Source organism: Anastrepha ludens, chromosome 2 (genome assembly GCF_028408465.1).
Source record: "Anastrepha ludens isolate Willacy chromosome 2, idAnaLude1.1, whole genome shotgun sequence".
NCBI lineage: Eukaryota > Metazoa > Arthropoda > Insecta > Diptera > Tephritidae > Anastrepha > Anastrepha ludens.
In genome coordinates this window covers 120,816,400-120,831,680 of record NC_071498.1, presented here as the reverse complement: position 1 = coordinate 120,831,680, position 15,281 = coordinate 120,816,400, and the positions used below count along the sequence as shown (strand labels likewise).

General features: G+C 39.2%; 1 protein-coding gene across 1 annotated transcript; it reads right to left on the bottom strand.

The window, feature by feature from the left end:
* Positions 1-9,250: 9,250 nt before the first annotated feature.
* Positions 9,251-15,046, bottom strand: LOC128859283 (uncharacterized). The gene is made up of 2 exons (XM_054096153.1): positions 14,958-15,046; positions 9,251-9,819 (listed from the first exon to the last, which is right to left on the bottom strand). The coding sequence occupies exons 1-2, from the start codon at positions 14,965-14,967 to the stop codon at positions 9,329-9,331; spliced, it is 501 nt and encodes a 166-aa protein (XP_053952128.1). The 5' UTR covers positions 14,968-15,046; the 3' UTR covers positions 9,251-9,328.
* Positions 15,047-15,281: the final 235 nt, after the last annotated feature.

The window sequence follows — 15,281 nt, the reverse complement described above, 5'->3', positions numbered from 1 at the left end:
AAGAGGCCAAAATCGCGTAAGCGCTCATTCGGAAACAAAGAGGCCAAAACGAATCGTTCATGAGACAGCTAATTACTTATAGCCTTTCCAACGTTACCCAATTTATGAAAATCAGCTCAGGAGATTTTGATTTATATACGATTTTAGTACCTCTTCTTAGTGACTTTTTTAATTTTTGCCACCTCCATAACTTATGAGAAAAATTTCAAATTTTTAAACCTATTGTCGTCTGTTGGACCCACCTGCAAAATTTGAGCGAAATCAAAGATCATGTGGCATAAGCTCTTTCCGACCTTATTATATAGAATAAAATGTGCTGATATGTACATACATACAAACATATATATATATATAGCTATGACAATACGAGTACTACGCCAATCCTTCTCTAAACCTAAAATTAATTAGTTATGATTCAAATTGTTTTATTGACGTCCATTCATATCCAGTAGGCTAGAAATCAAATTTAAAACAAAGAACAACATACCTACCATTTTGTGCTTCCTGTATCTAGTTTCACTAATGAGGTTCTTATCTTCCACTCAGCTCGACCGGTAAATTATTGCTTATTGTTGAGTAATCATATTTGCTTGAATAGATAACCCGCTGTTTTAGCGGAAACTAATTAATTGCATTGGAAATCAATTCTGCCAGTACACTTGCATACATACATATATACATGCACATATATACTTGTATGCGTAAATTTCCACAGTGAAAACTTCTTTTAATCAATTCCCAACTAATTATCTACCCCATTCATTTAATTCAAATTCCATCACTTACATAAATCAGTAAACAAAATCACAGACGTATCAACAAGCGCTGGGTAATTTAAATGCTAATTTATGAGCCCCGTTGGCTATAGATTTAAAAATACTTTACCATGGCTATAATAATACATAAATACGCACTCTTGCTCATATAAAAATCTCAATCTGCAGTAAGCTAGTATTTAACTTTAAAATTTTAAAGAGTTACCGTATCCAGCGGTTAGGTATACAATTCCGTGGGTGGGCTATTTTTTGCAATATTTTACTTTAAAACACGCGAGAGTTTGTCACATTTGAAGCACGAAAATCGCAAAATTTTATTTCTGTGGAAATATGTAATATGTAGACTAAATGGGAAATAATTAACAAGCAGAACTAGCCAAGTTCGCTGTTGCATATTTTTTTTTTAAATTATTATTGAATTATCACATTCAATAATTAACTCTTCAACGCTAATAAATGTAACCAGGGCACTCATATTATCGAAGATAGACTATGTCCTTCCCATTTATGGTAACTGTGCGAAAAGAAACATAAAACTAATTTACTCAGCTTACCACACGGCTGTAAGCAGAAGCATCCGTGCTATGCCTAAATCCCCAACAAACTTTATACTGACGGAAGCCGGCCTCCCCACAATTGAAGAGAGATTCACGACGAATACGAACAAACTTATACCTGCGCTATTTCTTTGCTACAACAGCGCTTTATATGAAGCAGTGGTAGGCGAGCTTCAAAGAAGTGAGTCCCCACGTCGCAAATCGACGATTGCACTGTGCATCGATTACGCCAAAGAGATTGGTATCACTTCCGCTTCACTTCGCCAAAATCTATTGTTTCCCCCATGGTTGATGAAAGAGCCTAATTTTATATAATACTAAACCTAGCGAAATATGGTAAAGATCACACCAATGCTACTGTTTACGTGGGGTGCCTTGTATATGTCGGGATTTGGCAACCCTGGTGTTGCAATCTGGCAACTGACAGCTGTATCGCAAAGTTTGACATTTTTTGGCTTTTACGTACTCAGAACGTTTTGAAATACTCGTACCAGCGCTATTTGTGTTGTTTACAGTAACTTAAAAGATTCATCTCGGTCCAATAATGGAATTAAACCGTGAACATTTTCGTGCGATTATTTTTTACAAATTTCGACGTGGATTAATGAACTTAATTCATTTTTCGGCGATGAAGCTCCATCAAGTGTTTATCGATGGTATGGTGAATTCAATCGTGGTCGTAGTTCACTCCAAGACGAATTTCGTGAAGGTCGTCCAAATTCAGTTGTTGTTCCGAAAACCATTGATGCTGTGCGCGAACTGATATTGCAAGATCGTCATGTGATCTATCGTGAGATTGAGATATTCTTAGGCATTAGTGGGACCAGCATATATTCAATATTGCATAAACATTTGACTGTCAAAAAAATTTGTTCGCGTTGGATCCCACACAATTTGTCAATCGCTCAAAAAAAGGCTCGTGTCGATTGGTCGAAGGAAATGCTCAAAAATACGATCGCGGGGCTTCGAAACACGTCTATGACATCGTGACAGGTGATGAATTATGGATTTACGCGTATGAGCTCGAAAGTAAACAGCAGTCGACTGTATGGGTGTTTCAAGATGAGCCAAGTCCAACAAAAGTTGTTCGCGCACGAAGCACTTCCAAGCAAATGGTCGCCTGTTTTTTCGGAAAAGCTGGACATGTCGCAACCGTACCACTAGAACAACGCAGAACAGTAAATTCTGAGTGGTACACAACCATTTGTTTGCCAGTTGTCTTCCAAGAAATTAGGAAAACCAATCGCCAAAGACGGATCACTCTTCACCAGGACAATGCGAGCTCTTACACATCGGCTCAAACAACTGCATTTTTGAACACCCAAAACATCGAATTACTGGGTCATCCGCCGTATAGTCCTGACTTGGCACCGAATGACTTCTTTTTATTCCCGTACGTAAAAAACAAACTGAGAGGTCTACGTTTTTCGACACCTGAAGAAGCGGTTGCGGCATTCAGAATGCATGTTTTGGAGGTACCTCATTCAGAGTGGCAAAAGAGCTTCGATAATTGGTTCAAACGCATGCAAAAGTGTATAGATCTTCATGGAGAATATTTTGAAAAACAATAAAGTGATTTTCGATGATTAAAATTTGTTTTTGTTCTCTAATTCGGACATATAAAAGGGGGTCGTACCAACGTCTTTTTGTAGAAGTCACAACTCCTCTACTTCCCGAATGGAGCTTAATTTTCACTGATGGGTCAAAAACTGATACTAACATCTCGTTTGCAGTTGGTAACTTGAAAGGAGAAACAATAATGGCCGGCCTCCTCCCTAGCTATGCCTCCGTTTATACAGGAGTAGCTGCAGCGATCCTTCATGGTATTACCTTCGCTGATAACTCTTTAACGAAAGCAGTAATTTGCACGGATAGCAAATCAGCCATTTACTTGATAATGAACCCAATGAACAAGACGAACATCATCTCCTATATCCGGAGTAAATTATTAAAAAACAGCGAGCGCATAGAACTTATGTGGGTTCCAGGCCATGCAGGCATAAGAGGGAACAATCTAGCGGACGAACGGGCTAAACTCGCTGGGAAAGAACCACTAAAAACTTTCGGCCATATTTCGAAAAAAGACATATACAAATTTATATATCACATACACTATAATGCACAAAGAGCTAACATGGCCCTCACGTTAAACAAAAAGAGCATTCGCACTCTCACAGGCGCCCTCACGGTTCACTTCACCTGCAACAAACACTTACATAAAATAGGCATAACTAACACCAGCACCTGCAGATTTTGCTGCGAAGATGAGGAGTCTATAGAACATCTCATTATCGAATGTCCGGGGTTGACGCATAGAAGGAAAAGGTTTTTAAACAAGTTCATGCTTACAGATGAAGACTTTCAATCACTCCCTCAGAAGGAGCTGGTACAATTCATAAGCATACTTAACAGTCAATAGACAGCATAGGGTGCACAATAGATCAATATGGTCGCAGTGCTAAAGGGCCATACCTTAACCCTTTACAACCACCATAATGCACAAATGGGCAATTGGGGATCCTCTTCCCATCATTATATCGCAAATAATCCAAACAGGATAAAACCAAGCTACCCATTAAATTGACGTTGCAAGGATATCAAATCATTTGTCCGCCTTCGTCTAGGGCACACAATCGCCACACGTTCATACGTCTTTAATGGTTTCAGCCCTCCATGCTGCCAACACTGTCACTCACCATCATTAACGGTCTGCCACTTACTCGATGACTGCCCACATTTTCAACAAATCAGGAAAAGTATCTTCCGAAACCAAAGACCTTCTACGCTGCTACTAAGAACTACTTCCTCAGAAAATATATCAAAAATGCCAGAATTTCTAGTTAAATCAGGACTGAAAAAATTGACTTGATGTTTGCTCCTCTAACATAGTTACTATATTTTTACCATAGTCTTAATTAATTAAGTTTTCTAGTCTCGTTTTACATGTAAGACCTTTAAGCTAACTATCTGTTACTTTTACATCAGCGAGCCGCAGGTCCTGGCAGCTAGTGCTCGTTTTTTACGTGTAAGAATAATTGTATTATTATTTCACGTCAGTCAATAAATAAATAAATATCACATTCATGCACCGATCAACAACCATACGAAAGAAAATTACGTGATACGCCAATCGTTTAAGTGGAGTCGCATTGAAACCAACGCATCGTAACTTATTTTAATTCACAATAGTTTTCAAGTTCCACAATGCTTAGGATCGTATTTTTAGGTCACAATAACGTGGAACTGTCAGACCTGTTGTAAAATTTATTGTAATAAATATAAATAATATATAAGGGAGCAGATTTTTTTTTATTTATGAGTTCTAGCGAAAGTGAAGGATATAAAAAAATAGTGCGGAGGCATCCAAGTGAAAAGAGCAACCCTTTGTCACTTCCAAGCACAGCGTAAATATGTAAATGGTTAATTATTGTGGCTCATTTACACATTTTCATTGGAGATCCCTGAAACGGTTCCGCCTGACTAAAGAGGTTTTTGAATTTTTTATTTTTTTTATTTTAGCCGTCGTCGGTCTTGGCCGCTACCAAAATGTTGCGCCAATCGCCTCTGCATTACGTGCATTGACATCAGTAAGAAACACCTAGGGCGGTTAGGTCCTCGTCGAACTGGTCTTGGTGAAATTCAAAAATAGCACCTGCTTTGCTGGAGCGTTATTGTCCATTCACTCAACGTGACCTAGCCAGCGCAACCGCTGAATTTTAATGCGCTTTACTGCGTCGACGTCGGCGTACAGGTCCATCGTATTTGATATGCATCATTCACGCAAATTGGACCATACATATTGCGAAGAATGTTTCTCTCGAAAGCTCCTAGTAACCGTCTATCGATGCTTGTCAATGTCCAGGACTCAGCGCCCTATAACAAGTCCGGGAGGATAAGTGATTACTAGAGCTTTTTGTTCGTGTATCGAGAAAGAGATCTGCTTTTCAATTGCCTACCTGTTGTTGATGTTAATGGTGGAGTCTAGGTAGACAAAGCCCTTGACTACGCCGATCTCGTAATTGTCATCCACAACCTACTGTCAAATACGCGTAGACTTTTTGGTTGTTGACGCAAGGTACTTTGGCTTGCCTTCCTTTACCGTCAGACCCACTCGAAGGGATTCGTTTTCAAGACTGGAGAAAGTTTTCATTGACTGCCCGCTGACTAATGATAACAATGTCGATATAATCAGCGTACGCGAGCAGCAGCATGACACTTTTCTAGAAAATAATGCCTGAGATGTTCATGTTAGCGGCGCGAATAATTTTCTCCATCATCAAATTGAAAAAATCGCACGATAAGGGATCGCCTTGTATGAAATCCCGCTTCGTTTCAAGTGGCTCCGAAAGATCTTTGCCAATTCTCACTGCGCTGATGGTGTTTATTAGGGTCATCCTGAAAAGCCGGATGAGATTCTCTTAGGTCTTTTCTAGGATTTGGCCTAATGTAAAAATCTGGTCGATGGTAGATTTACCAGGCCTGAAACTACACTGATAAAGCCCAATAAGTTTGTTGACGAGGGGTTTCAGCCTTTCACAAAGTACGCTTGATAGAACCTTTTATGCGATACTGAGGAGGCTTATCGCACGGTAGCTGGCGCAGTTCATAGGAACCCCTTTCTTGTGGATTGGACAGAGCACGCTAAGATGCCAGTTGGTGGGCATGCTTTCATCCAACCATATTTTGCCTATGAGTATTTGCATGCTTTTTGTTAGATCAGCAGCTTTGTCGTTCCTAAGTCGGGCAGAAGCTCTTAAGACCTAGTCATAGTCGGGTGGTGGAACGTCGATACCGTCTTCAGAAACTGCACTACTCTGATCAACTTCTCCATTGCTGAGGGTGTTCGCGTCATCACCATATTTAGTAATTTTGAGAAGTGACTCCTCCATATCATCAGCATGCGCGGTACGTCCGTTACTAGGTTTCCGTTTTCATCCCTGCAGAAACAGGTCCGGGTGTTGGAACCATTCTTGTTCTACAGGATATAATTTTAATGAAATTAGACGGCAAAGCGGTGCCTCCAGTGCTACAAATGGCAGCCACTCTTTCAGTTTTGGCTAACGGTGGGTACCAGCACAGTGTTGGCAGCAACTATTTCATTGGTATGGGCACTGTTTCGAAGTTAGCATCCTACGTCCTAAAAGAAATATTATCGAAGTTATGCCGCAGTTAATACGGCTTCCGCCAGAAGATTCACTTGGCAGCAAGGAGAGGTTTGTAGAGCAGTATAAAAAACCAAGAGGTAAATACACTCTACTTAAGTCTTAAATTGAAATATTACTAATTATAAGTAACTTTTAGTTATAGGGTGCTTCGATGGCGCTAGAAAGAGTGCGAGTGATGGTTCGAGTCCAGTTTACTGAAAAGAATAATCGATCCAAGAGGGCACAAAAAGAATTTTTTGGGGTTAACTAACCACTACTTTTGGCAGCCGGCGTAGCCGAATGGGATGGTGCGTGATTCGGAATTCAGAAAGTTGGTTCGAATCTCGGTGAAACACCAAAAATTAAGAAAAACATTTTTCTACTAGCGGTCGCCCCTCGGCAGGCAATGGCAAACCTGCGAGTGTATTTCTGGCTTGAAAAAGCTCCTCATAAAAAATATCTGCCGTTCGGAGTTGGCTTGAAACTATAGGTCCCTCCATTTGTGGAACAACATCAAGACGCACACCACAAATGGGAGGAGGAGCTCGGCCAAATACCCAAAAAGGGTGTACGCACCAATTATATATAACCACTACTTGCATAAGTTATGAATATTTATATATATACATTTTTATAATTATATTGGGAGCATGCGGTGTTTGAGGCCAATTTGAGAGCGAAACCAATTAGCTTTTATTCTGAACTAAACTTAATGAAACTTTACGCATTTTTTGCGCAACATTAATTTATTATTTATCTATAAAATCATTCAATAAAATTTCCACTAGCTGCATTAACCTCCTCGATCCGGGTCTGAAAACTTTTGCATGCCGGAATCAAATGCATATTAACCATAACTGCATTAATTGTAGCCTTCAAAGAAGAAATGGTGTTATGAGGATGTTTATTAGTTTCACACTCAATTACGCTCCACATGTAGAGTATTAAAGTCTGGAGAGCTGGATGGTCAAGAGTTCGGTGTTATGAGTCATAGAAATTTTCAGCCATCCAATCTTGTATCGCCATCGCTTTGGGAGAACGAACAGGTAGCAGATGTATGGGTTGTCACCGCGTACACTATCAATTCAGATTTTAGCAACTGTCTCTCCAGAGCTCCAATGTATGCAGCAGAATTCACTCAAAATCCTTTCCGTAAATCCTTTTGTTCGTATGCATTGTCTACTCATACATCATACTTAGTTTCGGGGAAAATTTCGGTTGTCAACGATGGAGTGGGGAGCTAAGGGAACTCGCATTGCAGCCATTGCATTACATAAGTGTGGGGAAAGTGCAAGTGAGATTAACGAATTGCTGAAAAAAATTTATATAAAATATATTTCGAGACTTTTTGTTTGTCGCACGATCAATCATTTCTGCCAAACGTCTGAAGTGACAGACAGAAAAAGAAGTGGTAGTATTCGCGCGGTTCGAACCAGTGCAGCCATAAAAGCCGTTCGAGAAAGATATTGCAGAAATCCCCCAAAAAAGCCAAAAATCATCTTGACGGAAATGAATCTGTCGACCAGATCCATGTCAAGACTAATTAGAGACGACCTTCACATGAAAGTCTTCCGTTACTCAAGAGATCAGCTTTTGACGACGTGTTTGAAGGAAATTAGGCTTGACAAATGCAAGCAGCTTCTTCGGTGGCACGCGGACAATTGCTATGAAAATATTCTTTTATAGATAAGAAAATTTTCACTGTTGAATAAGTTTTTAATAAGCAAATCGACAAACTCTATGCTAAAACTTCTAAACACGCCAAAAATGTTGTTCTAAGAGTTTAGGGTGGCCAACATCCAGCCTTCGTAATGGTTTGCTGGGAAGTGCCTTGTAAAGGCGTTAAGACCTGGGCAAAAGTGTACCAGGAGGATGTCTTAGAAGGCGTGTTAAGACAGTTGAACAGTACTGCCTACAGTGGAGAGCGTTGGATCATCTAGCAAAATTCCGCTCCAACCCATAAGGCGAAAACCACCCACAAATCGCTAAAAAAGCATACTTCTGGGTTCATAGCCGCAGAATATTGACCGTCTGGAGGTCCAAATCTGAATTCATTGGACTACAGTTTGTGGTCAGAAAATAGCCGGTCGAAGATCTCACAGAAATTTGAAGAGTCGCAAATAATCTTTGGTTCGAGCAGCGACATCAATAAACTGTCATGGAAACCATGCGTGCTACAAAAGCTGAATGGGCTAATGGTTTGAAGGGTTGTGTGCAGGCAAATGGTGACCATTTGGAATGAAAATTTAAGATTGTTTTGTTAAGGAGTTACGTGATTTAATAAAAATAACTTCATTCAAAAAAGTAATATACTATAATTTCATATCTACATATAATGGACTTAACTTGTAACAGAACTAAGCATAATTGCGCTCCCAGCCTTTGCAGGGCATTTGGTTGAACTTCTGCTCCTATTTGTGGTATATTTTTTTGATGTTTTCCCACAAATGGAGGGATCTAGAGTTTTATGCCGTCTCCAAATAGCAGATTGGAGACTTCTATTAGAAAACTCTATTATTTGATATTTCATGAGTGTAACTCGTTCATGTATTTGAACCCGTGCGTTACAAAATGGTCGTGAAGCACCAGCGCATTCGGATGGTGGCCACTACTAAGGGAGTTTCCAAAATATAAAAGAGGTAGGCCTCCATTATTTCCGAGGGTAAGAAGAAGAATTGGTGAGGGCCGTAAATACTTTTTTTACATTAATTTTTTCTACAATAAATAAATAATACATGCCATTAACTACTGTTTACAGTTATATTTCATTTTCTTCAAATAATTATTCAGAAGTGCTGCGATTTCTTAGATTTAAATGTATTTTAATTTCAAGGAAATTAACAGATTCTTTTTATTCTGATTTCTGGTTGGTGAGAGTGTAGCACTGCCGCAACTGACGCCATACCGACCAATCGAAACAACCCAAATATCCATCTTGTTTTACGAATGCTTTCCCATCCGCGCAAGACAACGCCAATGGTGTGGCTCCCTCACTCGTGCAAAGATAGAATTTATTTGGTGCCAAGTTGGGTTGAGGTTGTTTGAGATTTTCGCCCGTACATGAGCCAACAGTGGCATTATACACACAATTGGAACTCATCAAAGATAATGGAATGCAACCAGTAACGGTTTCATTGCGCACAAAGAAAGTATTTGCGGGACACGATTGTATGATGGCTGAGCTGTTGTCCGGTAGGCAGTAATAGAATTTGGTACCATCCTCAGTGCCCCATAATTCATCTTCATATAAGCAGTCTGTAGTCGCCTCCACTTCAGCGTCGTTGAGGGGTATGATGGCAGCTGTGGTTAGGCAAAAAAGGCATGCCAGTAATGCTAGAGCAACTGCAATTAGAAAGATTGAAAGGAGTCTTTTAATATATTTATTTAGTTCTTTATGTACATTTACATAGATGGAGCTCAAAAATCTTTTGTCTAACAAAACATTTTTTCTCAGCGGCAAATAATATGAACTCAATCCTTATTTGGTCTTCTCAAGCCTATGTAAACCAATTTATACCTAATTCATTTTTATGCGAATATTTATGCATAAATTAATCACTAAAACTAATTCCCTTAAAAATAAGTCAACTTTTATTACTCATGTGGCCCATCATACAAACAGAATAGGGACTTAGAATTTTTCCTATTTGACTATTCATTTGGATTTCCCATTTTTTAAGAGTATGTATGTAGGGTACAGAACTTTTTTTATCGTGCACTACTATAGACTGGATTCCAGTTGTTATGAACTCAAACTCAAAAAAATTAGGAATAATGACCCCCACAATTCTGTATACCAACCATTACTCTTTGAAGTAGATGGATTGATAAGTGAATAGATGGTTGAAGTACCACTTTGATACCATTATGTGACCTCCGACAGACAGATATCTACAGTCAGCCAGAGCTGTTGATGTAATGGAGAAGATTGATGGGACTTAGGTTAGCGTAGTGCTCCAGGCTGTCGATGAAAGGAGAACCCAGTGACCTTAATCGTCTAGCTGCCAAACCCGGACATTTACAGAGAAAGTGCTCAACAGTCTCCGTGACTGAGAGGTATCTACACTTTCTGCAATGGAGGTTAAATAGTGAGCCTAGGTTTTCCACGTTTGTGCCAATCGTCCAATGACCGATAAATGTAGCTAAGAGTTTGAAAGTTGAATGACGTGGAGTCCCCAGGTTTTTCTGTTTCCTCCGTCTATTGTACTGAGGCTAAAGGGTTTTCGAAATATCACATGTAGAAATGGAGCTCTATCTTTTCTGCGCTTTTTTGAAATAAGTTGTGCGACAGTCAGAGTGATGCCAGAGGCTTACTCTGAGACCAATTCAGTTTCCTTCCTGGCAAAGTCATCAGCAATTTCGTTTTCCTCTATGGAACTCAAATCAAAGAAATGTTACCAGACCCTTGATCGCAGCTTGACAATCAGAAAAAATGTTAATATCTTTCTCGCTCCCCTGGCCCTTAAGCATTTTGCATACCTGCAGGATCACAAAGACTACTACCTGGAAAACACTAGCAGTAAGGAAAAACTTCAAGAAAATACATAAACCGGCTCATTTGGAGGAAACTCCTGTTCCGAGCTCCGACTCCCAATTCCATCTTGGAGCCGTCAGTGAAGACAGAGGTACCAGCGTCAGTGCACATTTTCCTCTGGTTCCAATCCTGCCTACTTGGAAAAGACGCCCTAGCACGATTATCAATATCCAGTAAATTTTTAGCACTTTCTTCACGTATTGCGCTCAACTGGGTACGTTTTACCGAGATCGAAATGAGATGTTTGTGACTACAGTTATGCTTATTTTATCTTATGAGCTTAATTTTTTTTTTTTTTTGCAGTAAGCTGAAAAATCACCTCGCCCAAAAGATGGCAAAACGACCCGTTAATGAGTGCATTGGTTAAATTACTCCGACTCTTGGCATAGAGCACCAAATATCCGCTTTGAAATACTGGTATAATGAGTTCAAATGCGACTGTGTTGAATTTCGTGAAGGCTAAAACGGTTGTTGTGCCAAAAAAATTGATAACGCAAGATCGTCATGTGACATATTGTGAGATAGAGACATCCTTGGGCATTAGTGGTACCATCATACATTTAATATTGTACGAAAAACTGGTCCTTAAGAAGATTTGCTCTCATTTGATACCGCATAATTTGACAATTCTCCAAAAAAGTACTCGTATCGTTTGGTATAAAGAAATGTTGAAGAAATTCGGCCGTGGTTGTTCAAAGCACATCTATGATATCGTAATATGAGCCGGGAACAAAACAGCAACGTATTCCTAAATGAGCTTAATCCAACAAAAGTTGTTCGCGGACGAAGTGCCTCAAAGCAAAAGATCGCCTCTTTCTTCGGAAAATTGGAATGTCGCAACTGTGCAACTAGAGAAACCTAAAATAGTCAATTCTGGGTGGGGCACAACCATTTGTTTGCCAAAGTTCTCGGAGAATTAAGGAAATTCAACCGTCGGAGACGAAACATCCTTCCCCGAGGCCATGCTGGCTCTTGCAAATCGGCTCTCATAATAAAGTTTCTGAGCACTAAAAATATCAAATTAATGGGTCATACGCCTTACGGCCGAAATTTGCACCTAATAATTTCTTTTTGTTTCGGATCATCAAAAATAGAATGCGAGGTCAACGTTTTTTAATGCCTGAAGAAGTTGTTGAAGTTCGTTTTGCAAGCATCTGCTTCCGAGTGCCAAAAGTGACTTGAAAATTGGTTCAAGTGAATGCAGAAGTATATTGACTTGCGAGCAGAGTATTTCGAAAAACAATAAAGTTATTTTCATTATCATATTAAAAACAAAAATTAACTTAAATTTAGGTTGGGTTAGATTACGACGGTTGCCACTCCGCGTGAGAATGCAGAGGGGCCTACGTAGTCCTGTAGGCTCATTGTGACACAGCTAGCTCGAGCTCAAACTTCCTCTCTAATTCTAAATGTGGTGAAATATTTTCCCCTTTTGGAAAAATTATAAAATGCTGTGGTTGGCTGCGGATTCCAGCCATACATGCAGGAAACTCACATAAGATTTCCATGTGTTCCCATTAGGCTGTTATATCAACCACATACATTAGTCTTCTTCTTGATTGGTGCAATAACCGCTCAGGCGATTTTAGTTGAGTTTAACAAAGCGCGCCAGTCATTTCTTTTTCGTGTTAACCGGCGCTAGTTGGACACACCAAGGGGAGCCAAGTCCTTCTCCTCCTGATCTTTCCAACGCAGAGAAGGCCTTCCTCTTTCTCTGCTATCACCAGCTGGTACTGCATCGAATACTTTCAGAGCATATGGGACGACATGCGCCAGCCAACGTTGCCGCTGGATCTTTATTCGCTGCGCTATTATATGCCAAATATATTGCAAATGTTTGATTTTTTTGCAAAGTTATTCAAAGAAACATTTTAAAAATGGATTTTCTGTAATTTTTTCTTCAAAAGAAGTTTAAGTTGTTAACACTATTTAGAGCTATTTGCAAGTATGTGCCCTACGAAAATTAGTTATAAGCATTACATTATATCAGCTTAGGTTAGGTTGAACCGGTTTTCCACTAGGGAAAACATTCGCACCCAAAACCCATTGTGACGCCGCGTGAAAAATTACCAACAATGGTTAATCTACGTTTGGATATAGCAGGACCCTGGCGCAGGAGGTGCGAGATCAGTCTCTTCCTCTTCCTCATCTAGACAGTTTTTGCAGAAGTCATGTATTTGCACAGGCGTCTACTAGACATGTCTGCCTATTAGGCAGTGCCCCGTTATAACAGAAATCAGTGTGCTAGAATTTGGTTTTTTTGGCTTAACATAGATTCTATGCGTTTAGCATTGAGAGTCGGTCACAGCTGCCGGGAAATTCTTCATGTGGTTTCATTTCATTCAATTTTCTCAAAATGAAGTACTATACAAAGTGGCGCAAAATTAATCTCCCTATCGCCACTCACAATCGGTACTTGTGAAGTAGGCACCTGTAGTACCCAAACAGGCATGCAATGAACGCGCAAAGGTCAAAATAAAGATTTCCATCACTTCCATCAAAAAAGTCGCTAGCGATCGAGATGTATGGAGGTAACACGTGCAGCAGGCTAAAGATCCCAAAGAGCTGTAGTGCCAAAAGATGATGATGATGACGACTCACAATCATTTTTGTATTAAAAAAGTTATTTAACAACCAAATTGGTTAATTAATTTTACCCGACTTTGCTTATCTATTACATTATATTAGGTTGGTAGGTAGATAGAAGTGGCAGTCGGTCTTTAAGTCAATTCACTTCAACCGTTGCGGATCCATTGTGATAACTTAGCAGCAGTTCATCTACTACTCCTCCGCTGATACTTATAAGCGTCATACGTTGAGCTTTCGGAAATCTGTTTCTGATCGTAGTTTAGTCGAGAGCCGTCCACCAGACTATAATTCCGTAAAGGAGGATAGATCTGATAATGGTTCTATACAGCCAGTGAGTGTTCTTCTGAGAAAGACTCCACTTGAGTCCCACGGCAGCTACAGTAGATTTCCTTAAACTGTTCTCCACATTCATATTACAATTTAGTTTCTTGTCGACACTTAAATATTTGGCGCCATCTCCTATTTCTAGCCTTACACCATTTAATGTTAGCTGTGCAAATTGTGGAATTTTGTATTTCCTCGAAAACAGCACTAATCACACCCAAACCGTTATTTAGATCCTCTCTATACAGCTTATTAAGAACGGTATGTATTAGATCGCCTAGAGTTGAAAGATATTTGCCACTTGTGACAACAACTATATCATTTGCATAAGCAATTACTTTACAACCCCAATCATCGATCATTAAAAGCAGCCAGCTTCCATAGAAGAGGAGAAAGCACACCTCCTTGAACCGTTCCTCTGAAAACTGTGCGTGCGTTGCAAGAAGTACCTAATTTGAAAATTATTTTCTTTTTTAGGCTACGCATCAGCAGTCTCATTAAAACATCAACTCCAACCTTACAATTACTATATTACATTAGTAAATACGACTCTGAGGGACCATAACATTAAAGATGGCCAGTCGCCTTCGGACAACCTTCTATCGTGAATAAATGTCTTCTTTTTACGTTCCGATAAATTTTGACACACCCAAATAAATAAAATAAATAAAATAAAATAATAAAATAACGCTCCTTTGCCATTTGCACTGCTTTCTTCTTTCGTTTGATATCGATCAAATTTTACTGCTTGAAGTTAAAACCATGCTTTCGATTTTTTTTTCGTAAAGAAAAAAGAGGACTGGTAAAACTCGATTTGAAAATTTTACGTGGTATAGATCGCTGAACTCAGTGTTTTTTTAAAAAATATTACTGTAGAGGTAGAGTTTTCAAGCTTACAGGCCGACTTAGGCAGATATTTCTTGTGGGCACAGATTTTATAATAAAATTCTCTTAACACTTAAGATTTGCCACTTTTTTTAACTACCGCATACGAATGTAAATTATAAAATTTCCATATATTTATTATGCACACCTTTTTTCATATTGACACTCGATTTCAGAGTTCAGCAACCACTGAATTTGTTTGCTTTGTATTTGTGTTCCTTCACGCCACGTTAGTCCGTAGTAAACAAAAATTCAACTTGAACTGTTTGCAATGCCTCCAATTTAGCTATTTTATTACTTCTTTGACGATTTTGAGTGGTCTATTAATTAGCTTATCGGTCGTTTTGATTTCTTCCAGCTATTCATTTCGCAGTGTTATCTTTGATTTATTCGGTATTTAAGACCGGAAGATGTTTGCTTGCGGTTTATTCATACCAAATGCCAAATTGATATGGGAATATTTTGAAATTGT